This window comes from Bactrocera neohumeralis, chromosome 2, assembly GCF_024586455.1.
Source record: "Bactrocera neohumeralis isolate Rockhampton chromosome 2, APGP_CSIRO_Bneo_wtdbg2-racon-allhic-juicebox.fasta_v2, whole genome shotgun sequence".
Taxonomy (NCBI): domain Eukaryota; kingdom Metazoa; phylum Arthropoda; class Insecta; order Diptera; family Tephritidae; genus Bactrocera; species Bactrocera neohumeralis.
Window position 1 is genome coordinate 22,265,905 of NC_065919.1, and position 27,198 is coordinate 22,293,102.

Below are 27,198 nucleotides of genomic sequence, written 5' to 3' on the forward strand. Positions count from 1 at the left end.
GATGACGATGAAGCAGACGTTCCATTGCTCGTCCATGAAGAAGTCCGAATAGCAATTAGCCGTCTGAAGAGCAACAAAGCGCCGGGGCCGATGGATTGCCGGCCGAGCTATTCAAACAGCATACATTATCTTCTTTGTATTATATGGTCGAATGAAAGTATGCACGACCATCGGAATTTAAGTGTACTCTGTCCAATCTAGAAAAGGGATGACCAAACAATCTGCGTCCATTAAAGTTGGAAAAGCCTTCTTAATATCGCATTTGAGGTCTTATCGAGCATAGTGTGTGAAACACTGAAGGTCACCGTCAACAAACTGATTGTGCCTTATCAGTATGACTTTAGTACTGGTAAATCTATTATCGACCATATCCTTACCAAGCACCAAATCTTGGAAAAGACCAGTGAAAGGAAGATTGACACACAGCATGTCGATTTTAAAACCAGTTTCGACAGCACGACAAGGAACTGCCTCTATGCCGCTATGTCTGAACTTTATATCTCCGCAAAGCTAATACGACAGTGTAAGCTGACATAGAGCAACACCACAAGCTCCGTCAGGATCGGTAAGAATCTCTCAGAGCCACTCGCTACCAAGCAAGGTTTCAGACAGGTGACTCCCTATCATGCGCCTTCTTCAATCCGCAGCTGGGGAAAATAATTCGAGCTGCAGAGCCGAATAGAGAAGGTACAATCTTCTATAAGAGTCATAACTTTGAAGTCGTAGATAATTTCGTCTATCTTGGAACCAGTATTAACACTAAAAACAATGTTAGTCTCGAAATCTAGTGCAGAATCACTCTTGCGAACAGGTGCTACTGAGTAGGCAATTGAAAAGTTAAGTCCACTCGCGACGAACAAAGATCAAACTCTATAAGTCACTCAATATTCTGATGAGTCGGCCTTAGGTGTATTCAAGAGAAAGGGTTTGCGGAAAATTTATAGTCCTTTGCACATTGACAACGGCGAGTACTGCAGTCGATCGAACGATGAGCTGTACGAGATATTCGACGACATTGACATATGTTCAGCGAATCAAAAGACAGCGTCTGCGCTGACTAAGTCATGTTGTTCAGATGGAAGAGACCATTCCAGCTTTGAAGGTTTTCGTTTCAGTGCCTGTAGGTGGTAGCAGGGGAAAATGAAGACCTACACACCGCTGGAGAGATTAGGTGGAGAAGGAAATGGCTACACTTGTTATCTCGAACTGGAGGCAAATATAACTTAAGACTATAAACTTGAGAGCTATGGAACTTTGAAGGCTGAAAGCATGTCAAATTTTCAAATTGTTCGGTAAATTTCTCAAAGGTACGGAAACATATATTTTTGGTGTTTGTTGGGTATTCAAAAATACATATTCGTATTTCACTTCGCCTGCCATCGTTTCGGTTAGGCTTTGTATATGCTTACAAACATATGTAAACGAGTATGTAGGCGAATGTATGTATGTATGTGTTTGTAAAATTTTATTAACCCATGCTGATAACATTTTATATATGATTATTTATTATTTATTCATGCTTATTGTTGTTGTTTTTAAATTTTAATTTGATTTCAAAACCTTTGGTACTTGTAACAATGCTTATATATTACGTGGCAGCTATAGACTTTAGAATCCCTGTACTCACCAAGTTTGGCCATTAGGTCTTCAAGAACGTAATCCACCGCCATTTTTTTAGGTTATGTTATTAATTTCAATTTAAAAATGTTAAATAGATTTTTGCATGCTCAGCACCTTGAACGCCGCTATATTTTTGATGAAAAAATTTATTGAAAAGTTAATAATAAACACAATAAAAAAATGTACACTAAGTAACAAAACGATAAGCACTAAGTAAATATAATAAAAAATATATATATTATACTATTTTATTTAATTTTTCTTATTTTTTTCTGGAGTCAGCGTGAAACGCGTTTAATTATTTTTTGTTTTGCTATACGTATATGATTTCTCAAAACAAATTAATGCATATGAAAAAAAAAATTAATTATTTTTCACTGACAAATCAGCAAACGCACTTTCGCAAATACAAAACTTGTCTAACCACTTTTGCTAACAACGAACAATTTTGCAAACAAAATATAAAAGAAAAATTCAAATTTTATACGACTTTAATGGCATTAAGCGTTAATGATGCAACATAACTGTGAAATATGTTTGCAACATTTTTATTTTATTTTTTATATTGTATTTTATAAATTTATTTAATTTTTTTTTTCGAAACCACTTCACTATACACAGAGCGTCTATACAATATTTGCAAGTTTAGTACATTGAATACCGATCACAATGAGTCGAGCGCGCGTGTGCGATCCACTGCTGCACGCGGTACACAATCAGCCAACACGAAGCGCCACAGACTTGAGTACACGCCACCGGTCAGCGCCACAATGAAACTGCGTGCGCGCAGCGACACCGTTAAGAGTTAAACCCAACACACAGCGAGCGCTGTGCGACGGCGGCAGCATAAAGTCATTTCAGCGTGGCGCGCAGCGTCTACACACAGTTTACCAGCCTACAGCGTTTTGCCAACATCACGGCGGCCGTGTGTTAGTGCGCGTTTGAACTGAAAACTAATAAAATTGCGCTGCAAAATACTCACGCGACGATAGCGCGCGGCGCGCCCGCCGCTATGGAGTGCAAAAAGCCACAACGCGCACTTCAAAACCGACAGCCGAAAGTATGCGCGCCGGCAGTAATCAGCTTGATGCCGTTGTTTTAGCGCTCTCTGCGTTGCTCCATACAGTTGCAAATTCTTCCGTTACACACTCGTAGTTGCTGTTGGATGCGCGCTTATCTGCCGGCTCACCATATTATGGCAGCATCACTCACACAAACCCATGCGCGCGCTCAATATTAGCGCTGTCAATGACGTCATTACGAGGTGTTAGGAAGCGCAGTTTTATTAACATTATCGCGCTCGAAATACTAAATTTACTGGACGCGCGCTAACTGTTGATTGCCGCTTATTGCTGCCAATGTTGAACGAGCCGGTTATCACCACTTGTGTAATTAATAAATGTTGTTTATAACACAACACGTGGTAGCAAACAGGGTAACTCTAAGTCACATGATTACATGGAAAACACATTTGAATCTGTGGCAGTTGTATGAGCATACAGCTTACGAAAAAAACTACACTTTGCGACCTAAATCTCAAAACTGTTGGCATGGTGTTTCGAGCCTTGAAGCCACCAGTCGACCAGATAAAGTTATAATTTAGACCTGCAAATTGTTCTCCTCTGGTCGATAAGGCATCCCTTGGACTTGAGTTGGAATTTAAATACTCAAATCCATTTTAACCTTTTTGATTTACCAATCTATCGATTCGGTATGTTTACTGTAATATTTCGTGACCATCGGAGTCTAAGTCACGACAGTGGAGGACTTTCTGATGGAATTGCTGATAAAACCGTTTATTTCTTTTCCGCTTCTATTAACTCAAGAAAGTAAACTCTGGATTTATTTCTGAAAAAGTTAAATAGGAAACTATAGTTAACCGTCAAAACTCTTCATTGGGAAACTGTGGTTACACTGTCTCTTTTTCTCGCTCTAACTGAATTTGTATTATCATTTATTTATTTTAAAGAAAAAAAACCAGAAAAGTTTAGGTAACAAGTAATTAATAAAAATTAACATTATTTATTGAATACTGTTTGCTTTTTATATTAAATCTTTCCGCTAAGAGCAAGCAAACGACTCAAAGGCTCTCTCTGCTTTTCTTCATGACGTAACGTCCACAAAGTAATTTCGTTTTTTAGTGCAATTTCATGTTGTAAAACATTGTAGAACCCTCACAGGGGATCTATTGACTGATGTCCAGAGCATACTAAAATTATGAACGGAAAACTTATCCAGCCTGCTGAATTGCAGTAAAATCATAACAACAGAATATTTTGACCCCGATTCCCCAATCGAGGAAGACGGAGCACACGTTCCATTGCTCGACCATGAAGAAGTTCGAATAGCAATTAGCCGTCTGAAGAACAACAAAGCGGCGGGGTCCGATGGATTGCCGGCCGAGCTATTCAAACACGGCGGCGAAGAACTGATAAGAAGCATGCATCAGCTTCTTTGTAAAATATGGTCAGATGAAAGCAACTCCGACGATTGTAATTTCAATGTCCTCAACATCGCATATAAGATTCTATCGCGCGTAGATTAAAGATTAAAACACACCGTCAAAAAACTAATTGGACCTTATCAGTGTGGCTTTAGGCTTGGAAAATCAACAACCGACCAGACATTCACCATGCGTCAGATTTTGGAAAAGACCCCTGAAAAGAAGATCGACACACACCACCTCTTCGTCGATTTTAAAGCTGCTTTTGACAGCACAAAAAGGAGCTGTCTTTATCTCGCTGTGTAAACTGATATTGAGCAATAACAAAAGCTCTGTCAGGATCGGGAGGGACCTCTCCGACCTGTTCGATACCAAATGAGGTTTTAGGCAAGGCGACTAAGGAAGCAAAGCAAATAGTTTTGGTAGTGAAGTAGGGCAAAACAAGATATCTCCTGTCATCAAACTAACAGTCGTCGGACTCACGACTTGGCTCCCAGGTATTTTGTAGTCGTAGATAATTTCGTTTATCTTGGAACCAGTTTTAACACTCATTATTACCGTCCTATTATATGGTGTAGAGGCATGGACGATGACAACATCTGATGAGTCGGACTTAAGAGAGTTCGAGAGAAGGGTTCTGCGGAAGAAATATGGTCCTTTGCGCTTTGGCCACGCATTCGATGGAACGATGAGCTTCATATATGAGATGTACGACGGCATTGACATAGTTCAGCGAATTAAAACACAGTGGCTACGCTGGCTTTATCATGTCATCCAAATGGACGAAAACACTCCAGTTGTAAAAGTATTCCATGCAGTTCCCACCGGGGGAATCAGAGGAAAAAGAAGACCTCCACTCCGCTGGAAAGATCAGGTGGAGAAGGACCTGGCTTCGCTGGGAATCTTCAATTGGCGTGCTGTTGTAAACTCGGCTATAACTGTGTAAGCAGTTTATACTCCAGTAAAGAAGAAGAAGAAAAATGTTTAATAAATTATATAGTCTCCGTTTGTTATCTTTCGTGCAAGAGATTGATTGCACGCCCATAAGATTTTTAATTCTTGCAAGCAAAAAACTGGTCCAAGTAGTGTTTGACATCCTAATTTGAGGTGAAAGCTTTCCCAACCCATACAGTTTTTTAGAAGCCGAAACAAGTAAAAGTCTGAAGAGGTAGTGGGGTAGTAGACATTCAAGCTGCAAAAGCTTTAGGCGAGTCTTCAAACTTGTATGAGGTTCCGCATTATCCTGGTGGAAGACTACACCTTTTTTCAATAATCAATACTGGCATCTTCTGTTTGTGTGCATCAGTCAATTTATCCAGCTGATCATAATACACTTCGGTATTATCGTGCAAAACCTCAAAATAATAATTTGCCCTAAATCGAGCTAAATCGTTTTTAACCCTTAAAAATTCAATCACGTCCATGAATTAGGTTTCCATTTTGTTTTGTTATTTTATCTTTTATTTTCCAATGATTTCTATCTACTAAAGGTTGTTTTTATGTTTTCAAAAATGATTTGTCCTGGTCTAAAGTTATTTATTTTAATATTTATTTTCATAACTGCCAGAATATATTGCCAAATTTAAGCCTGTTTTTGAGCTCTGGATTGATCTCACTCCTTAAATAACATATTCACGTAATTATTGATTCAACAAAATTTATAAAAGTATTAACCAATAAATGAGGTTATACGGATTCTAACTTATTTGTATTTACTTTAAAAATTATTATCTGTTGTAGCAGAAAAAATCTACACGGCGTATAAGTAACGTAAGCATTTAAGTAAATTGAATTAACGAACATACTAAATGAAGAAAAAACGTCAACTTCAGCTTGGCAGAAGCTATATGCCCTTCTCAGGAGCATTTCTTTTAGCAACAAACCAGCAACTTGCAGTATGACTAAATCTATTTTCTAGCCACGAAATTCAATATAAACATTCTTACAAAAACGTCTATGAAAATCTTTTTTGATAGGTCAGTTTATATGGCAGGTATATGCTGTAGTGGTTCGATCTGAATAATTTGTTCGAGAGGTTGGATCATTGCCTTAAACTATAACCCGTGTCGAATTGCCTCAAAAATAACTCTCCACATAAAAAAGTTGCCATACAAGAGTGGACTCAGACGGTTCCGACAAATGAGCAGCTTCTTTGTGCGAAAAAGGAGTGTGCGAGAACAGACCGATATCTCAAAATCTAGAGGACTCGTTAGTATAAATACAGAAGGGCGGTAAAACTTTGTGCCACACTTAATATAAATATCAGCGTATAAATATCAAATATTAACCATAACTTCACTCAACTTCACAAACTTATTGAAAAACATTTCAAATAGAGGTTTAGCGGATGAAATTTGGTTTTCTTGTTTATTTATTGTTTTTCAAAAAATTATCAGTTGAGACATTCAGTCATCATTCAGTGCCACTAACCAGGATGGAGGATGACTCATCAAGTCGATGTTTAATGTGTTCAAAAATGCAATGGTTTCAGTCGATGTGTTGGAGCTAGCATTGTCGTGGTGATGAGTGATCCGTATTCGGCGGTTGGTTTTCCTGATTTCTTGAAAGACAACTGTCGAAAAAAAAGGTTGTAGAGTTTAATGTACAGCGTTGTTTCAGTGGTATGATCCAGTTTTTACAAAAAAAAAATAAACAGGCAACTATTTGCGGGGAAGTGCCTCGTGAGCGAAAAACTTTTATTGGCTCCGGATCAGCTTGAAATACCCATGCAGTCCGTTGCTCTTTATCTATGGGTTCATACACATAAACCCACGATGAATCACCAGTTACAATGTCATAGGCGTGTTTCGAAGCACTGCTATCATATTTTTTTAAATATTTTTCGTGACCAAACGACACGAGCCTTTTTTATGCGATTATTTTATGCCGCTGAAACCACAGCAACAACAAAAATACATTTCATTTAAACAGATGTTAACCTAAAAATACTATTTTGGGGCTTCATTACTGTCACAGAGCTGTATTAAATTTTCTATAAAAAATGCATTATAAAAATTAAAAAAGCATTTAAAAATCATCAAAATTTCTATAAATAAAAATCTGCCTTTCTTTACTAGGCAAGTAGGTCACTCGTTCCCAAATGTGCGCCGCTGGCAAGTAAATGCATATTATAAAATGTGCATTATTTTGATTTTAATGAATGTCTACTCATGTGCGTGTACATATACATACATACATGCATATATATATTATTATTTCTTTTTTATAGAAGGAGAAAGCATCGAAAACCGGAGCTTTAATCCGTTAAACCTAACTTACTCCCACCTCATGTCTCTCCCACAGGATCACTGTACTAAGTATTGCTTCATGAATGAAAAGAAGACATTTAAGTCGCCTCTATTGTACGGACTGACTAACGCCTAATCTGTTCTAAATGTCTCAATCTTATAGTTATAATTAATTTTGCTAACCAAATTAACACTCTTCTAAACTCTATTTTAGGCTGTTGCTACGCGCGAAGATCTCTTCAAGTAAATCCAAATATCTACACATAGTATATATGTAATAAACGTGATTGTAATAACATTATATTAAGTTTTATTAGCTTCTTCTTCTTTAATGGCGTAGACACCGCTTACGCGATTATAGCCGAGTTAAAAACAGCGCGCCAGTCGTTTCTTCTTTCGCTACGTGGCGCCAATTAGATATTCCAAGCGAAGCCAGGTCCTTCTCCACTTGGTCTTTCTAACGGAGTATTCCTCTTCCTCTCAATGTCGTACTTTCAGTGGATATCCATCGTACAACATGACTCCAGCGTTCCCGTGTCTTTTAATTCGATAACTTGCCGTCGGCCAACATCGTTCATCGAATGAAAGCCATAATACATCTTCCGCAGAATGTTTCTCTCGAACCCTATTAAGTTCGACTCATCAGTTGTTGTCATCGTCCAAGCCTCTACACCATATGGCAGGACGGGAATAATGAGTGACTTATATAGTTTGGTTTTTGTCCGTCGAGAGAGGACTTTACTTCTCAATTGCCTACTTAGTCCGAAGTAGCAGCTGTAGTGCACCTGATCAATATATTGTACCTGCTCGATTAAGTTCTGCAGCTCGAATTATTTTCTCCAGCAGCAGATTGAAGAAGTCGCACTATAGGGAGTCGACTTGTTTGAAACCTCGTTTGGTATCGAACGGCTCGGAGAGGTCCTTCCCAATCCTGACGGAGCTTTTGGTCTTGCTCAACGTCAGTTTACACAGCCGTATTAGTTTTGCGAGGGTACCAAATTCAGACATCGCGGCATAAAGGCAGCTCCGATTTGTGCTGTCGAAAGCAGCTTTGAAATCGACGAAGAGGAGGTGTGTGTCGAACTTTTTTTCAGGGGTCTTTTCCAAGATCTGACGCATGGTGAATATCTGGTTTAATAATTTTCTGATGTCCATTATTATTTCTCTACAACAGCCAGTCTGCCCATATTGCAACTTGGAAAATACCACAGTTCAAAATTTAATAGAAAACTGTCTCTTTAGAATACGTGTAACATGCAAAGAGGTGCCCAGTGCCATGCGGAAACTCATTGCACGCAGGATATATATTAGATAAGTCGGGGTCCAGAGCGAAGCTGCGCAAGGGTCACTCTCGTTTCTCGCGGCAACTTGAGCTCTTCGTCCGCATTGGGTAGTAGTTTGACTCCAAGTACGCCATTCACTGGCGGTTCCACGCCAAACAGGTGACTGTAGGTATGATTATGCTTTACATGCCGTATTTTCCAAGTGCTCCTTGAATTTGAGCCTTGAGTCCACTATTATACCAAGGTACTTCAAGTGTGGCTGTGTAGAAATCTCACATTCTCCTATGACGAGCGATATCTTCTATTTTCTGGGAGCTTATGAGCAAGACTTCTGTTTTCTCAGCCAGTTTTAGACTCATGGTAGTAAATCATCGGCGCAAACCATTTATGCAGTCATTGCATTTGATCCGGAGGTCATCCAGATGTTTAGCCACTGCTACCACTATGAACTCATCCGCATATGCGATTTTTTGGTTAATGTATTCTTAGCAGCCCGTGGTATATCAGGTTCCATAGTACCTAGCTTTGCGGTACTTCACTGTGGTTAGTGTAGCTCTGAGTGCCCTCATCCGTGTCGCATAGCAATCTCCTATTTTGAAAGTAGCTCATTATAATATTTATCAGATAATGAGAAGCGCCTTTTAGGTATAGAGTTTTTATTATATTTGCCCACTTTACGGAGTTGAACGCATTCTTCACATCCAGGGTAATTAGCGCGCAATATTTGTTTGTATCACCTTTCAATCTTTTCCCCACTTATTGCACATTTAGCAGTATCAACTACTTCTCTTAGCACGTCAATAGTGGACTTTTTTTTATAAAGCCGTATTGTCTCTCTGATATTCTGATAATATGTATGTATGTATATATGCATTTATGCATATGCACGTTCTATATATGTATATACATACGTACATGCATGAAGCCCGTGGATTTTTTATGAAGTGCAATTTGCGCGTCTAGTCACGCCTAATCACTAATAAGCGCCTTACAAGTACCTGATGTCCATCCACAATGAGTAATCATAAATATGTACATAGAATACAGTTATTTACATATACTATATAAACATACACACGCATGCAATGCAGTGATTTGAATAACAAAACAAAAGTGTTGCAATAAATTAGATTATTGCATCTGCTTCTGCTGGAATAATTACAATGTAAATATATAAAAGCTAACGTCTGTGTCAAATTAAGTCATAATGAAAGTTGGAATAAAATAAAAAAAAATGTTGATACAAAATTTATTGCAACTGGCTTTGCAGTTAGTGAAATAATAGAGTTTTTAAGGGGGGGAATTTGTGAATTTTTTTATGAAAAGGTTAAAAACTATTTTTAAAAACCGATGGCATTTGAAGAATACTCTGTCGAATTGCTCGGTGGTGGGTCATCTAAAATCAACAAAAAAAAAAAATTAAATTGTTAGATATCGCGTTGCTCAAGGAGTTATATACTGTTAGAAGACCAAAAAAAGCGTTTCCAGATTTTTTTTCTGATAAAACTTTCAAATTTATAGATCCAAAAATGTTTACACATATTATGGTATCTTTTAACTGTATTTTAAGACTTGGTATTAGTAAAACTATTTATTTGAAAAGGAACTACAGCTGAGCTCCCGAGCTCTTCTCAAAAAAGACGTTTTGCAGTGAACACTATATCTCTGAACTGGATCTTTCGAAATTAAAAAAAAACCAAAATGATTTCGTTAAAGTAATGTTAAGTCCAGTAAAGCAAATCAAAGGAAAGGAAGCAACGAAGGTTTCTAAAAAAAAACGATATTTTACTAAAATTTCGGTCTTAAATTGTTTATAAAAAAATATTTATTTATTAAAAAAAATATTTATTGATTAAAAAAATGTTATTAATTACTAAAAATTATTTAAGAAGCTCGTGTTAAAATTTGAGCCTAATCGGTTAAGCCGTTTTCGAGTAATGTTGGTCACCGACTTTGAAAACACTATTTTGAGAAAAGCTCGTTTAAAGTTTGGAATGCACGAAACGACTTTTCGAATTTGCGTGTAACTTCGAAAGTATTCATCGGAAAAATAAGAAATATCTGTGCGTGTTCTTAAATATACATATGTACACAAAAAAAATTAAATAAAAAAAATTTACCTGAAATTTTAGAGAGTCTTCTTTATAGATTTGTATATGTCTGCAGCTGTCCATAACCTTAAATTTCAATTTTTACTATTTTTAAAAAATTTTAAACAGTCAAAAAAGTGATACAAAAATGTTTTTTTTTTCAGACACTCATCTCCCGAAAAAAATTTCAACTTTTCCGTAGAAACAGATATTGCAAAATTATTTTTGATTAATATTTTTTTGTTTTTGTTTTTCGAAAATTTTTCACTTTTTTCAGATTTCTTCCCTATAATGTAAATAAATATTAAAAAAAAAATAAATAGCAAAAATACTTACCTTTTTTACTATATTTCAAAAATTATCTGAAACTCATGCTTCCAGTTAAGAATACACACTTAAATTCTGAAATCAGATCTAAAACGTTTAAAAAAAATGCATAAAAATAATTGTAACTTCGCCAATTGCGTTCCCATCAAGGAATTGAAAATTTGACACAAATTTCCTAATATTTAACATTTCGTTTAAGACAAAACAATTCGAAAAAAAATTAAAAACCTCACTGCTTTAATTAAATTTTCGGTACAGAGAAGTTAAAAAAGATGTAAATGGATTCAATCCCATAACAGACAGGTCTAAGCATATAATCGAAATGCACCCAAATTTCTAACTAATTTTACACTACAAATCCAGTCTTTGTTTCTTATTGTTTTTGCTTCTCCAATAAAATTATTAATTTTCTATAAACAAATCCCGATTTATAATAAGTTCATTATAAGAGAACAAAAACATATACCGTACTTTCTATTGGGGTGGCCCACATTTCATTATTATCAAATTTCAATTATTTACATTAAGTTGACAAAATCCAAAATAAAAAATTATAAATTTTTGCTACCAACGTTAATTTAAAATAATTTCATAAAATATATAAAAAATGTCAAAATTTTGTGGTGTAATTTCCAAACGCATAAATTCCGAAGAAGTGGAACCACTGCGCTTCAGTCACTTGGAAATGCTAACCAAATGGTTGGCGAGTGAAACTGAATCGCTTCAGTCCGATTTCGCCACTAAAAGTGAAGCGGTGCAGGATATGCAAAAGCAAGTCATACAGAACGAGCAAAAAGTAAACAAAATGCAACGAATTATGTATGTATATGTATGTAGAAAAAAATTTAAAAGCACATTAACTTTTGCAGCTTATCGAAATCAATGATATCATGGAAGTGCTTAAAGAAAAAGTGATCGCCACCGAACATGAAGTGGCGGTGAATGACGCGAACATAAGACTGCTTGAGCGCAATATCACAGCGCTGGAAGATTATGCGAATCGGCCGCTAACAGCTGCCGGCATAACCTGCGGTTGTCCAATTGTAAATGAGCAACAGGAACAACGACGTATGCTGGATCTGTTGCAGAACACAGGTCACAATATGGCACAGCTCCATCTGTTGATGAATGAGTTTCAGGAATTGCAGCCATACGTGCAGCGTATGAGTAGTCCGTATTACACAGTGCGTTCTGCATAAGTTTTTGCTAGCTGTTTTTTTTTTAATCTAAAAGTCAGTGACAGCATATTTATACTTTAGATTAGCAGCATATTGGATTGTCACGTGAGTACTTTGAAGCAAACTGAAAAGAATGTGGATAGTTTAGTTGAGAAAATGCATGCGGTCGACGGAATGTTACGACTGGCTTTGCGTGAGTGTGTTCACTGTGTTGTTATTGCATTCATAATATTATATTTCCACATATCCGTAATTTTTGAGCTTAATTTCATATTTCATAGTACACCTGGCTGCTTCGCGTCAACAAAGATCACAATCTGCGCCGCCGTCTTTCTGCAAACCAATCGGTGATGGTCCAGCAAATATGCGAACTTAAATTCATGAGAAAAAAAATAGTTCAAAATTGTTATAAAATATTTGAGGTAAAATGCATTGCTTTGCAAAAATCTCTTGTAACGCGCCACATAAGAAATTACCGTCTCTACCAACAAAAATAAACACAATTAATAGGCATTAAGCCGAGTTGCAATACTGCAACATTGCAAACAAAACATTGAACTGATCCAACAAATTTATTATGTAATAAAAAAAACTAGCGAATAAATTACTTTTTTTTAACCATTGTGGTGTGATGATGTTTAATTGTATGAACTTCTATTACTAGGTGAAACTTTTTGATTTTTGACACTTTAATCATTAAACTTAGCATATGTAACATTTACATAAGAATTAATGTGTATAAATGCTTAAAAATTAGTTGAACAAATTGGTTACGCGTGATCACGAGTCGGTACGGAAGAAGATTACATCATCAGCAATTATGCTGGTAGTGGTCTTTTGATTACCTTGCTGATCGGTAATCTCACCATATGTGATTTTTCCTTGCACCATGGTGCGTTGACCTTTCTTCAGATGTTCCATAACTGTATCGCGCAAATTTGGCTTAAAAACTACAACGCGATGCCAGTCTGTACGTTGAGCCCAATCGCCACTCTCATATCTGTAAGGCATAAAAAGCGTATATGAAGTAGATAATATAAAATATGTTTTAAAATATTTTCTAAATTCAACCGTAGCATAATAATTTATATGCAAACATTAGTATAAGCTCTCTAGTATGTAGATTTATCAACTAAAATGTAAATAACCTGTAATTAGTATGCGTTGCTACCGAAAACATAACAACCGGGTGCTCGACGGAACCGCGCAATTGTGGATCTGCACCGACACGCCCCAGTATGGTTACATTATTAACAGCTGAAATGAAAAACCGTTATTGTTCTATTGTTTCAACAAGTATTCAAACAAAAAGCAATACTTTTTTCCACACGAACCGGCGCTGCCTCATTGGAGCTGCAACGTGCTACTTGCCTCAACGCCATGCGTAGCGGTGATATCAACTAAAATTGAAAACTTCTAATAATAATTTATAAGTAATGCAATAATTGTTTTACTTACGGTACGTGCACTTTGTGAGAGCATTTTTATCCAAAATAATTAGAAATTTGTAAATAAAAAACAAACCGTATCAAAATATAAATCTCGAATGAATTGGAATTGCGCCGGTAAACAGCTGTTTGGCAATGGCTGACGCTACAATGGCGACATCTGCCATTAAAATTGGAAAACAATAGCACTTGCGCCAGCAGATGTGGCAACGGTAAGCAAGCCCAAAGGTTTAAGGCGTAACTGCGACGTTATAAAGAATTTATAAATACATAATTTATGGCGGTGTAGTAATATATACAGAACAAATTATATATAAATTAAAAATATTAGGCTGCGTATTTATAATAAAGACAAACAGAGAACGTATATTTATAGAGAAGGTTCACGGCGCGGAGAGCGTAAAAAATATTTTTGGCTTTTCTCTGGACAAACATACTTTTGCCTTTATGTCTTTTCAAAACAAAATTATAGGAAATATATTATATTATGGGGATATTTACCATAAAGATACAGGGTAGCACTAATGAAATAAAATTTTGTGAATTTTTCAACATACCCATCCCTTTGCTAACTTAGAACTAACTTTAACAGGTAACTTCACCTTTAGATGTCGCTGTGCAGTATTTACTAATTTTTTTTGCGGGAAGTGAAAGTTCCATTGACAACTTCTCATCAACGTATACGAAACGTGTGCTTCAGTTCAAAAGTTAGAATTCATTTGTTGGTATATTAACGACATAAAGGATCTGTGAAAACTGTTGGGCGAATGTGGTTGAGCTTAGACGCATCTGTAAAGCGGATACACTAACTATCAGTCAAATAAAATTTGGCTACTTGAAAAGATGGTGGGTTGGTTGGATCACCTCTGCACAGTACTTTGTCAATATAGAAGCAGAAATTTTTGGGACTCTTTCATTATGGCAAACTCTAAAGGGACTAAGAGGTCCTTAATAAGAATCCTTAGTATTAATGGAAGTCGAAACTGATGTAGTCATCAAAAGAACCAAATGATTTGCGACAGAGCTATCAAAGCTAGATGGCAGTATGTTTCAAGCTGAGGTCTTTGCTATTGTGAAAGTCGCGAAGCTGGCCTCTAATCCGCTTGCAGGCAATTCCAGTGTCCACATCTACATATACAGGCAAGCAGCAATCAAGGCAGTAACCTCATAACGCATATCAGCCAGAAGTGTCTTGGGAAGCATGACAGCAGTGGAAAGTGTTACCCGAAGCAAATAAATCCACTTCTACTGGGTGCCAGGTCCCAAATGCGTCGGGGGCAATTGTCTGTACGACGATCTGGATAGAAGCATGGTCAAGAAATCAAAACCCGATGGAACGAGCTACGTGGTTGCAAAACTGCAAAAGTTATGTGTAAAATGGTAGATCGGAAGGGACTGTAGGAACATGATCGGAATACTAGCTGGTCGCTGTCTGATGGCGACACACGCCCTCAGATTTTGGCGTATCGAGAAGACTGCAGGAAATGTCTAGGGCAAATCACCAGGGAAACAATGGAGCGTATCTTGTGCGCTTGTCCCGCATTGCCAAGACTACGCTGTAAGTATCTGGGGTCCCCAGGATATGATATATTGTAAGAGGTATCGATAGTGGGGTCACAGAGTTTGTTGAAATTCACGTCAAGCGCTGCCATCATAAAGGTTGACTACTCCTCATGGGCCTAGTAACTAAACTCAATCCGGTATCGCAAAGGACCAAAACTGTTCTATGCGTGACTCGTTGGTCTTCCAGATTAACCCAACCTAACCTTTATGCTGCCTAAGGTCACAGTTTTCGCTTTCCATATGCTATGTTACCGTTGTTCGCTCAGATACTTAGAATAGAAGATAGACTCTTTCGAAGATTTAATATTACCTGCCGAAGGTCAAAATCTCTTACAAATTGTATACATACATATATAATTTCGGAAAATTTTCATTCAACTTCAAATCCACAAACCAACAATGTCAGCCATGCACTCCCACGTCGTAAATAAAATGAAAATGTTAAATGTTGGCGTATTACGCACAATTTCTTACCCTTGAAATCTATTTTTGTTTCTCTTTACATTTATTTTCTGCGTATGCGATTGTGAACTCGCATCGACCGGCCTTTTTTCAACATCAGTTTGTATGCTTGTACTATTTCTTTCCACTTTTACCCGAATGGTTGTGTTGAGCTGCCGATTTGGCTTCGCCATCAATCATCCCTGAGCTTGCGCTAGAAAAGCCCACACCAGTTTTCGCATTAGCTAAAGTGGTACAGGAGCGGCTCAGGCGCACTGTCCCCTTGGTTCTCATATTTGTCATTCATTTATGTGAATTTTCAAAATCTTTTCATGCTCTTCTTTTGAAAGATGAAAGAGTGGAGGCTGTTATAGTGACGAAGGATGAGAGTAATGCTCACATAATAACTTTACGTATTTTTGAGGTTTAAAATTTAGTAAAAACCCAAAAACTTCTCATGGATGTTCACTCTAGCAAAATACGTTTTCGAACAAATTCTTTCAAAAGAAATAATTTTGCTTAACAATCTCCTTATGGGCTTATAAGCTATGGTTTGAGGATTGACTGCGTTAAGCCTATATATGAGGAGTTTCATATGAGCGGTTTCCAAAAATTAAATTTTCAACATTTGGAGTGATTAGTTTCTTCATCAAGAACCCCAAAGAGATACAAAACTCTATAAATATAACAGATATCTGCGGTACCCTATGGAAATTGAAAACAGTCCAATAGCACTTTGGGTGGGTTTTTCTTGAAGACATTTTTTAGAACAAAAATAATAACTAAGAATCAAATCGGACCAACAGTTTCTACAAAATAATGATCGCTACACTCCATTACACGGAAGTTCTGAACGTGTCTTACCCTAAAATAAAATAGATATAGGAAATAGAGTTTACAACTGTTTTAAACTCGGCTATAACCGCATAAGCGCTGTATACGCCAAAAACGAAGTAGAAGAAGATCGATTTCGAGGTTCCCTACTTTTATTAAAGGAAAAAAACAGAAAATATTATCATTCGAAAGAACATTCTTTGGTATTTATTTTTGGAAGATTATCAGATGGTCCATCCGATGACTCGTTCGATCATTTCGACTGGTAACTTGCGCATGACACGCGTGATGTTTTGCTCCAAGGCCTGAATCGAAGCGGAATTGATCGCATAGACTTTAGACTTTACTTACCCCAACCGAAAAAAGTCTAACGGTGTGATTAAGGGCTGCCAATCGACCGACACAAAACGTGAAATTATCTGTTCACCGAAGTGTTCTCTCAATGAATCCATTGATTGATGCAATGTGTGGGAAGTGGCGCCATCTTATTGAAACCAAATATCGCCGAGATCATGAGCTTCAATTTAGGCATCAAATAGTTGGTTATCATGGCGCGATAACGGTCGCCATTGACGGTTACGTTCTCACCGGCATTATTTTTGAAGAAATATGGACCAATGATTCCACAGACCCACAGCCGCACGAAACTGCTGTTTTTCTGCATGAAATGACAGCTCTTGAATCTCTTCATTTTGCTCTTTCTCTCAAATGCTTGTTTACATACCCATTGAGTCAGAAATGTGGTCTCATCGCTGAACAAAATTTTGCTTGAAAACATCGGATCTTCTTGGAACTCTTCAAGAGCTCATAGAGCGATGCGATGTCGCTTGGAAAGGACGAGCGGCACCAGTTTCTGCACGAGCTGTATTTTGTACGCTTTCAATTGAAGATCTCGACGTAAAATGCGCCAAGACGTTCCATACGTCAGTCCGAGTGGTTGCAAACGACGTCGAATCGACTCTCCACGGTCTTCGAGTACGCGTGAACTGTCAAAAAAAGGCGATTGAAAAAAATACATCTACTTGAATCACCCGTTACAATGGCGCGTGACGTCATGAATGAAAGAAAAGAAATTCTTGGTTTATAATCACTATGAAAATTTGTATAGCCAGCTCCGTTTAAAAACATGTTTGTTGCAATCTTGTCTCTATCAGTCTTGGTCGGTCTATTCCAAGATGAATTTTAACTGAACGGTTAAATCCTGATTGTATCCCAATAAAATTTCCTATAAAACGATGTCTTCATCTGTAGTTTTGTTCTAACAAATTTTTCTTACTTGCCCAATTTTAACAGTATCCAACTGACATATGACAGTTAATCAGAACACGGTTGCATTTGAAGTTACTGTGCTGTAAAATGAAAAATAAAAGCTGTTAAATATTTCAAAACAGTTCAAAGTACCGAATCCGCCACCGTTTCCCAAATAAAACACAACTACTAACATACATCTACACACATACATATTACATATAGACAATATATACAAACACATTAACACATCAAGCTTTCATTCCGTAAGGCAGCTACTTTCCTTGGCGTAGAAGAAGGTGCCATCTGCTCCAACCAGCTTCCGTGCGGTTTTTTGTCGCTACACTCATTTCCACGAGAACTTAAATAGAAATATTTCTTCGCTGTACGTATGTATGTATGTATGTACGAGCCGCTTTGTGTGGCTGTGTGACAGTAGCTTTTCCAGCTTGCCACTCCAGCGCGCTCGAGGCAAATTTATGTGCGCATGTGTGTGTGTGTATGTGACTACGTCGCATTGGGAATTGTACTCAAGTCTCAACGCGTCGTTCAACTGGCATTACAGCTGCCACCGCCACCAATACCAATGACGTTGTAGCTGGGCTGCACGTGTACCACGAAAGTTTCTTTTCGAATGCACAGTGGCAAAAGCGCAATAATTTTGGTGGACAGTTTTAATAAGTTAAAGAAGCTTCCTTTAATAACTTTTTTTTTACAAAAATCAGGATATACTTAAGTAAACTTAAGTTATAAGTTTAAGTTTTTGACTGGCTTCCATAGAAAATTAAAATTTTATATGACCCCAAAATTATAAATAGACTCAGACGCCCTAAACTCAAAACAACGTGACTACTATCTTTAGCTTGGCTAGGTACGGCAGATTGAGAAATTACATACTCTCACTTTGAAAGACTTTGGCAAGCGTGAACTGGGCGTTGCTGTGAAGTGCGCTCTAAGGTTCAGGGAAGCTGGATATATGAAGGGGTTCGAACGAGGACACTTCGCGATGCGTTTTTTCAGCAGTTTTCTGTAAAGAGCTCTTCGTCAGTCTTAGCTTTAGGCTACCGAATAACTGTAGCGTTTTTCGAATCGAAGTGACAGTAGATGTACAACCACGAAGTGCAGCCTCTTTCAGGTGAGCATTCACTACACACAAAAGAGCGCTGATACTAGCGCTGAGCTTTCAAACTTTCCGCTTAAAGCTAGTCAAGGAGTGTCTGTTCTCACTAAAAATATCATGAATCTACTTCATCATCATAATCGTTAGGCTGCCTGGTAAAAGCCGAACCACAAGAAACTACAAAGCCGATGAGCCCGCTCACTTCGGAATTGCAATGGACGAATGGGCCTCGCTAGTGCTTAGCAGGCGCTGGTCAGCAGCCGGCTCTTGTGCGTCTGAGCACTAAGCTTAGAATAGAACGCGGGATATCTTCTAAACAATTTGCCCTTAGCAAAGTTCATTCTGCCGGAATTGTAGGGGCTCTTACTGGACTCTGTACAATATACATTCGTGCGGTAAGACTTAATGCGAATGCCGGTTGACAAAAGTGTATGGATGAGGGTGAGGTGGAAACATCAAGGCATTGTTATCATCGGCCTCAACACCCGCGCCGTTAGTTCTGCTTTCTCCAGGCTGGACAAGAAAACACAGAAAATGGGTCTGGCAGTGAACGAGGGCAAGACGAAATATCTCCTGTCATCAAACAAACAGTCGTCGCACTCGCGACTTGGCTCTCACGTCACTGTTGACAGTCATAACTTTAAAGTCGTAGATAATTTCGTCTATCTTGGAACCAGTTTAAACACCACCAACAATGTCAGCCTAGAAATCCAACGCAGGATAACTCCTGCCAACAGGTGCTACTTCGGACTAAGTAGGCAATTGAGAAGCAAAGTCCTCTCTCGACGAACAAAAACCAAACACTATAAGTCACACATAATTCCCGTCCTGCTATATGGTGCAGAGGCTTGGACGATGACAACAAGTGATGAGACTGATGAGTCGACGTTGCGAGTTTTCGAGAGAAAAGTTCTGCGAAACATTTATGGTCCTTTGCGCGTTGGCCACGGCGAATATCGCATTCGATGGAACGATGAGCTGTACGAGATATATGACGACATTGACATAGATCAGCGAATTAAAAGACAGCGGCTACGCTGGCTAGGTCATGTTGTCCGAATGGATGAAAACACTCCAGCTTTGAAAGTATTCGACGCAGTACCCGCCAGGGGAAGCAGAGGAAGAGGAAGACCCCCACTCCGTTGGAAGGACCAAGTGGAGAAGGACCTGGCTTCGCTTGGAATATCAAATTGGCGCCACGTAGCGAAAAGAAGAAGCGACTGGCGCGCTGTTGTTAACTCGACTATAATCGCGTAAGCGGTGTCTACGCCAATTAAGAAGAAGATACGCCTATCGCTTCCCTCTTCTACTCTCGGTATCTATCCCACCCCGCTCGTGCTGTGGTCGATTGTAACATTGGGAGGTAGGCTGTCCGCTTTCTACTAGCGAGATTGTGCGCTGGGTTTGGTACCCAATGAAAAAAAAAATATCAAAACCATGCTAAGAGAACAGAAAGCTGATCTCTATCAAAGCTTTATTCAGATTGCGTCAGTGCTTTTTCAAAAGTGAACTGTGCCATCCATGGGCGTGATATAATATGAGTCAAAATACCGTTAGATGGGTGCAGTCTTAATAACTGAAGAATGAGAATGGCTAAGAGCTCCGATAACTTCTTGCGGTTTACTACTGAAATGTTGGGATCAGCTCAGCAAGACTTGCTGAACTACTAACAGTTGTGCAGTCGGAAGCACTTTCTGGACCAGGATGAATCGTAAGAGGTCTAGTGAACTCTTCGCTCTCAGCAAAGTTCGACTTTCAATAGTTTTAGGGGTTCTAACTGTACACTTTCTGTTGGGGAAATTATTGAATATTTTATTGCACATAACAATCTAAGTGTGGTGCCGCACCATGTTAGATGGCAGGTGAGCCGATTTCCATAAATTTTCGCTGAGAAGTCGAAAAAATCCTACTGTACAAAACGTAGTCATTGTCTTCATTGGCACTTTTTGTGGTTATGGCTGAGCGAAAAAGCGCACCACCACCAAACACTCCCTGTGCAACATTTCGGCGCGCCCTTCAACGCCATCACACGGTTCCTTCACATTTATTCCTCCATACGTACATACTTGTATGTATGTATTTGTATTTGCCTTCGTCATTTATGTTGAAGTTTCCCATTTTTTCCCAACGGCGCAGGTTTCGTTGCTGCCACTACATAGGCAACGGCCACGGTTTTTTAGGTCAAAGAAAAGTAAAAGTTATCAAAAATTAAAGGAATTCCGTTAAGCAGCCGAAGCAGGAATGCCAAGCATGCGGCGTTTTGTTGGCAAGCTGCGAAGAACCGGCGCGCTGATGACGATTGCGGGCACGACACGCAACGAGCAACGAGCACCGAGCACCGAATACCGTTAAAGGGTTACGATGCAGCATCATGGGCGGCAGGATGTGCTGGGCGGCCGACAGTGTAAGCAGGCATAGCTGAACGTTTGCAGTTTCCTCATAGTCGAACTAATAGGCGTCCTTTCTGAAGTGAATACGAATGTGCCGCCCAACGCTACACTATGAGCACGGAGCTTTCTTATCGCTGTTGGTGAAATAAATGTGCAGCCAATTTTAACTTTCCTTTCGTTTTCAGCTTCATGCGTTTGGCGGCGTCGCGTCATGTGACTGTGATAAGAGGCAGCCATTCATGCATTCGTATGTGTGTGGGTGCTCCTTCGACATAACGGCACTATATTGCACGTAAGTATGAGCCGGGGTTGGCCGTGGCGTGCTAAATTGGCGAGCTGTCGAATGGGTTGCGTTGCGTGGCCTTGAAATTTCATTATGATTGCTTTCGCTGCCATGCGAAGGCCATTTAAATGTGCCGAAAATGGTATGCCAGTCATACGAGTGAGTACGAGTAGGCATATTGCGTCCTTTGGTCGGCGCTTTGTGTTGTGCCTTTTCCACTGAATTCCTTCGATGTATTTGGGTGCAATTACCGACCTTAATTTTCATTTCATTATGGTTTTCATTGCGCGTTCTTTGTTTGTTTTTCCAAAGTTTTTATAACCGCATAGTGGTGATGTGTACGTAGGTATTTAAGAATATACATACATAGGTACATACATATATAAAATATTTGGGCGCCAAAAAGTTTGACCCGGCTTTTCGCCGGCTGTCAACTAGGCGCGTTGAAATACAGGTGTGTGTGTGTGCAAATATATACACACATATTAACATTTTTGATGAACGACTCTCGTGAAAAATTAGTTTAAGTAGGTCAGTGAAGCGCTGATTTCAGTTGTGTCATCGGGGTACACAAGGAGTGAGTGAGTTTTTACTAATACTCACATTTTTAAATTCGTGATATCTTTCGAATGAAACGTCTGAATCTGATAATTCAAAAAGTTATATAAAGATATTGAATCAGTCCTGAATATGTAGTAATTAATTTTGGTAAGAGATTTTACAAAGACGTCATTTTAATTATCATTTTTAGATAAAAATGTAACTATGACAGTGTGACCAATATTTTACAGATAAGTAAAGGGTGATCCATTTCGAGGTTCTCTACTTTTTAAAGAAAAAACACAGAATCTTCAAATTTAATGGGGAATGTTTATTATAATTCGAAAGAACATCGTTTGGCATTTGTTTTTTGAGGATTCTCTCTCTCTCAAATAGTGGTCGCGGCTACGTCTCAGATAGTTCAATCTTTGAATCCAGTTTTCTATGACTGGTAACTGGCGACTGACACGCGTGATGTTTTGATCCAAGGCCTGAACCGAAGCGTGATTGTCCGCATAGACATAGGTATAGAAAAAGTCTAACGGTGTGTTATCATACGATCTTGGTGACCAATCGACCGGCCCAAGACGTGGAATTATCTGCTCACCGAAGTGTTCTCTCAATAAATCCATTGATTGATGCGATGTGTGATAAGTGGCTTCGTTTTGTTGAAACCAAATGTTTACCAGATCACGAGCTTCAATTTCAGGCATCAAATAATCGGTTATTATGTCGCCATTGACGGTTGCTTTCTTACCAGCATCATTTTTAAAGAAATATGAACCGATGATTCCATCGACTCACATAACACACCAAACCGTTGTTTTTTTTTATGAATAAAATGGTAGCTCTTGAATTTCTCTTCAGGTAGCTCTTAATCCCAAATGCGGAAATTTTTCTTGTTTACATACCCATTGCGCCAGAAATGGGTCTCATCGCTGAAATTTGGCTCGAAAACGTCGGATCTCCTTGGAACTTTTCAAGAGCCCATAGAGCGAAGCGATGTCGTCTGGGAAGGTCGAGCGGCTTCAGTTCTTGCACAAGCTCTAGTTTGTACGCTTTCAATTTAAGATCTCGCCGTACAAGGCGCCAAGTCGTTCCATAAGAAAGTCCGAATTGCTACGAACGGCGCCGAATCGACTTTCCACGGTCTTTGTGTACACCCTCAGCTACGCCTGGTATATTATATAGGCTACTATTATAAGCTAATGAAGAAAGTACCTCTACTCCCCCATTTTATGTTCCGAAAAGTCGTAGAACATTATTTTGTTCTATAAACAATAGTATTCGCAGCGCAGGCTATGTAAGGATTTTGTATGTACTTTTTTTACACCTTGGATTACATTATGGGCGTTTTAATAAGGATCCCTAACAATTTTGGAAATATAATATAGCCTATGTTCACCGGTGATAGTGTAGCCTCTCAGCGTTGGAAGAATTTTCCAAATCCGTCAAGTAGTTTTGGAGCCTAATCAATTCAATGAAATCCATCCTCTTTCTAATTTAGTATATAGTAGACATACATTGATAAAAGGAAATGCCCGAACTATATGAATATACTCCTTATCTAACTATAAAGGAGATGATATATTGATACGGTTTCCTTAGAACAAACAGGAACTTAAGGGATTGCTCCCGATCAGCGGATTTTGCTATTTTAATGGTTGCCAAGGAGGATGGAGCCATGTGTAGAAGTTCACGCAAGTGAGGAAAGTTCTCGGAGCGCCATTTACTTAGGAGTGGTGGACAGAAACGATTCTTTCACATATGGCTCAAATAGCCCACGACATCCGGCCTTAAACCAAGTACCCCTCTGATTATCCAAACACAAGTGAGTTTGGGCCATGCCTCTTAATATCAATGGTCAATATATTGGTATAGCTGAAATATTGTGCAAACCTGTTAACCTATGTGCGGTTAAGATAGAATTCTATGAGACAGCGGGCAAATTCATTACTCGACTTTCACTTTTGCTTCTTAAACCCAAAATTCAACCAATCGCAGTAGGTCTGTGCCGCAAACGCATTCCTCACTCTGTTACTAGTTAGAGCCGTAAGAACTGTATAGGAGTAGTCTCGTAAAAAAATAAGAAGTAAAAATAGAAAGGAACCTACATACATACGTATGTATTTATATTTAAAAGTGCTAAAATAAAATCTAATACAAATGTAATTTTATAACAGCATCGCATATGTACATACATACATACATACCAACATATCTATTTCAAACATATTGCATACGTGCTTGGTAGCACATCCCGTAAATGCGTGTACACCTCACACCATTGCACGTAGCTTAAAATGAAGGTGAACCAAAAATTATTGAGCATGCCCTAATATGCAACCTCATCTGTCCAATCAATCTGTGCGAATCGAACAAACTAAATCTTTTGACAAGAGAGCAGCACCCAAAGCAGGCCAAAAGAGAAATGGAAATGATGAATCGAAGATGGCTGTTGCAACCAGAGTCAATAGAATTTGACCGTACAGAAGTCTGCTCAAAAAGTCGATTTCGGAGTGGTAATACATTTTCCTTTGGAAATACTTTCGTAAACACCACAGTGAGGTGTTTCACACTTTTTGTGCCTGGAAGGTGGAGATCCTCATTTTCAGTAGGATTATGAGTCATGCCACAAATGATATCTTGAGCGTCAATTTTTGTAATCGTGACAAGCGTCAAGGACAATCTATTTAAATAGCTGGTGACGGAAATTCCACATGGTTAGACTTAGCAAAGTTGACGGCATGCCCAGGAGGACCCATATTTTTGAATATCTCATTTACCATTCACGACCTTCAGACAAATATTGAATCTCTCTTGAGAGATAAAAGTAAAAATTGGGCTCCTTAGATAGAAAATTTAGAATCAGTTTAACAACAGTAAGAACTAACTAAGTAAATATACCGGGCTATTCAATAGGGACGCTACAAAAGTAGACCGATAGGGACAGCAAATGACGCCACTCTTCCCGCTCTTTTGACAGTACGGTTGGCCATTTCATCATGGAACGATATACGATCTAAAAATAAGTCGAAATTATTAAAATTTACTACCGAAATTCGGAGTCAGTGGCCTCAACTTTAAGAGCGCTCCGTCCAATTTATGGAATGATTAAGGAAGATCCAAATTAGTCTTTCACACGTTGCTCTCAAGCGTTGGGCATCTCTGTGACGTCGTTGTGGCGAATTTTGCGAAAAGATCTTAGCCTACATCCTCACAAGATCAAATTGACGCAAGAATTGAAGCCGCTTGACCACCAGAATCGTCATATGTATTGTTCGTGAATTGGGCTGAGCAACAACTTGAAAATTATCCGGATTTTCATCAAAAAATCATCTTCAGCGATGAGGCGCATTTCTGGCTGAATGGCTTCGTAAATAAGCAAAGTATTGCATCTCTAAAAAATTACGGTTTGGTGCGGTTTATGGGCCGCTGGCGTGATTGGGCCGTACCTCTTCCGTGATGATCAAGACCGAGACGTGATACTGATAACCGAATATTTTTGGCCCGAATTGGATGATATGGACTTGGACAATATGAGGTTTCAACAGAACGGCGTCACAAACCACACAGCGAATGTCACAATCGATTTCTTGAAAACCAAGTTTGGTGAGCGTGTTATCTCACGAAATGGCGCAGTCAAAAGGCCGCTTTGGTCATGCGATTTGACACCGTTCGACTATTTCCTGTGGGGCTATGTCAAGCCAGCGACGATTGATGAACTTCGTACGAACATCGGCCGATTTATGTTTGAAAACCGTCGAAAATTGGGTTAAGCGTCTAGACTTCTGGAAGCGTGCCCGTGGCGGTCATGCAAAAGAAATGGAGTTCCATATACATATGTATGTACATATGTATAATGGCATCGAATGCACAAAGAAACATACACATATTCATACAAGAACATGTTGGTAAGACGATAATTCTCGACAGAGCACACGTGCCAGATGACCTCTTTTGTATTTCTTCTACACAAATGAAGCTTTTTCTGGAACAAAAGAATAACAGCCCCTCGAAGCAAATCAGTGAGTTTGCGCAAGAAAACAAACAGCTGACAGCTGAGCGATCAACCGGACGAACGATGTACAGATCGTTTGCTCGCTAGGTTAATGAACATCAAAGCTTCGAGTGCCGAGTGAAAGAAGTGCTGCCGATGGCGCCGACGTTAAGATGAACAGCGCGAATGTGCAGAAGAATTAGTTTGGCCAACTCACGAAGCAGACAGAGTCACAACAGCTGTAGAAGAATTATTGCCGATGCAGCTGTGCGCGAGCAAAATAGAGGCATAGAAAACTTCCGAAGAAAGCGGCAAGCCAGAACACCAAAAAAGAAAGTACATATAGCTTTTGGATTGCTGCTTATTTTCACTCCAACTATTATTTAAGAGTTCAGAGCACAGCAAATGAAAGCTTAATAGACAATGTCTAACGGGCGGCTGTAGTATGATACAGTTATTGCAACACCGGCTGGATTGTGGGGCGGACAGGCGATTTAATGAGCATACAGTACGCTCACTGAGCAAATGCCCGAAGCGAAGCTTATCACTACACTATGTGTTTAGTGTTGGGAAGCTGGCGTCTAAGAAGCGGTAGCCATTTCTCCTTCTGCGTTCTTACGAAAAGGCGAGTATATAAGGAATAAATGCACGTGTGCCGGTCAACGATAGTGCGTGCGTTCTCCGTTGCTCGAAAAAATATTTTTCTTGCTTGAAAAATTCCGATGATGCTGAGTGTCGTCATCGTGCTACCGGCTCAACCGACTCAACCAACCAACAGACAGTCCGCCGTCCACGGGTTGAACCCAAACGCAATCAAAGCTAACGCAAAAAGCCTTTTCAATCTTGTAACACATTTTTCTTTGACTTTTTTCCTACGCATTTATACAATTTGGTTTCTCCATGAATATTGCCATATTTTTTGTTTTTCTTTTTTTGCACCATCAATGCATGGCACAACACAAATGGCGGCAGCTGAGACACGGTAGCCTGAGACTAGTGCTGGTTGGTTCGTGCCTCTGTGCGAGTATCTGCTAGCAGTCGTTTCGTTGGTGCTGGCGAAGGTGATGCCGTTGTTGATGTGCCCATTAATTTATTGTTGTTTTTGTTATTATTATTTTTGCATTGTTATTGTTGCTCTTTGT

The 27,198-nt window shown here is 38.9% G+C and overlaps 3 protein-coding genes and 1 long non-coding RNA gene across 6 annotated transcripts in view; 1 reads left to right on the forward strand and 3 right to left on the reverse strand.

Annotated features, from left to right (window-relative positions):
- LOC126750749 (organic cation transporter protein) overlaps window positions 1-2,402 on the reverse strand; it is a 34,874-nt gene extending 32,472 nt beyond the window's left edge. Inside the window, exons 1-2 of one of the 3 annotated variants that reach the window (XM_050460465.1) lie at window positions 2,282-2,402; window positions 1,628-1,745 (exon numbers count right to left, since the gene is read on the reverse strand). In XM_050460465.1, coding sequence (XP_050316422.1) covers window positions 1,628-1,670 — 43 coding nt within the window. In that variant the 5' untranslated portion in view covers window positions 1,671-1,745; window positions 2,282-2,402. Of the gene's footprint in view, window positions 1-1,627; window positions 1,746-2,252 lie in introns of all 3 variants that reach the window. The other 2 variants (XM_050460463.1, XM_050460464.1) reach the window with 2 other exon arrangements.
- A 9,142-nt stretch (window positions 2,403-11,544) lies between these two features.
- On the forward strand, window positions 11,545-12,714 carry LOC126750766 (uncharacterized). The gene is made up of 4 exons (XM_050460496.1): window positions 11,545-11,807; window positions 11,881-12,195; window positions 12,271-12,382; window positions 12,471-12,714. The coding sequence occupies exons 1-4, from the start codon at window positions 11,619-11,621 to the stop codon at window positions 12,563-12,565; spliced, it is 711 nt and encodes a 236-aa protein (XP_050316453.1). The 5' UTR covers window positions 11,545-11,618; the 3' UTR covers window positions 12,566-12,714.
- Window positions 12,715-12,793: 79 nt separating this feature from the next.
- Window positions 12,794-13,780, reverse strand: LOC126750779 (single-stranded DNA-binding protein, mitochondrial). The gene is made up of 4 exons (XM_050460509.1): window positions 13,648-13,780; window positions 13,508-13,589; window positions 13,338-13,446; window positions 12,794-13,189 (listed from the first exon to the last, which is right to left on the reverse strand). Exons 1-4 carry the CDS (start codon window positions 13,669-13,671, stop codon window positions 12,970-12,972), a joined length of 435 nt encoding a protein of 144 aa, XP_050316466.1. The 5' UTR covers window positions 13,672-13,780; the 3' UTR covers window positions 12,794-12,969.
- Window positions 13,781-16,659: 2,879 nt separating this feature from the next.
- The window catches only part of LOC126750784 (uncharacterized), a 70,707-nt gene continuing 60,168 nt past the window's right edge, over window positions 16,660-27,198 (reverse strand). The window contains exons 2-3 of the long non-coding RNA XR_007665819.1: window positions 17,200-17,824; window positions 16,660-17,133 (exon numbers count right to left, since the gene is read on the reverse strand). This is a non-coding gene — a long non-coding RNA (uncharacterized LOC126750784). The remainder of the gene's footprint in view (window positions 17,134-17,199; window positions 17,825-27,198) is intronic.

Excerpts from the sequence above, each read along its gene's own strand:
- LOC126750766 (XM_050460496.1), top strand. The coding sequence starts at position 11,619 with ATGTCAAAATTTTGTGGTGTAATTTCCAAACGCATAAATTCCGAAGAA. Across the intron at positions 12,196-12,270 it reads TGAGTAGTCCGTATTACACA|ATTAGCAGCATATTGGATTG; the intron begins GTGCGTTCTGCA and ends TTTATACTTTAG. Across the intron at positions 12,383-12,470 it reads AATGTTACGACTGGCTTTGC|TACACCTGGCTGCTTCGCGT; the intron begins GTGAGTGTGTTC and ends CATATTTCATAG.
- LOC126750779 (XM_050460509.1), bottom strand. The coding sequence starts at position 13,671 with ATGCTCTCACAAAGTGCACGTACC. Across the intron at positions 13,590-13,647 it reads TCTCACAAAGTGCACGTACC|TTGATATCACCGCTACGCAT; the intron begins GTAAGTAAAACA and ends TTTCAATTTTAG. Across the intron at positions 13,447-13,507 it reads GCCGGTTCGTGTGGAAAAAA|CTGTTAATAATGTAACCATA; the intron begins GTATTGCTTTTT and ends TTTTCATTTCAG.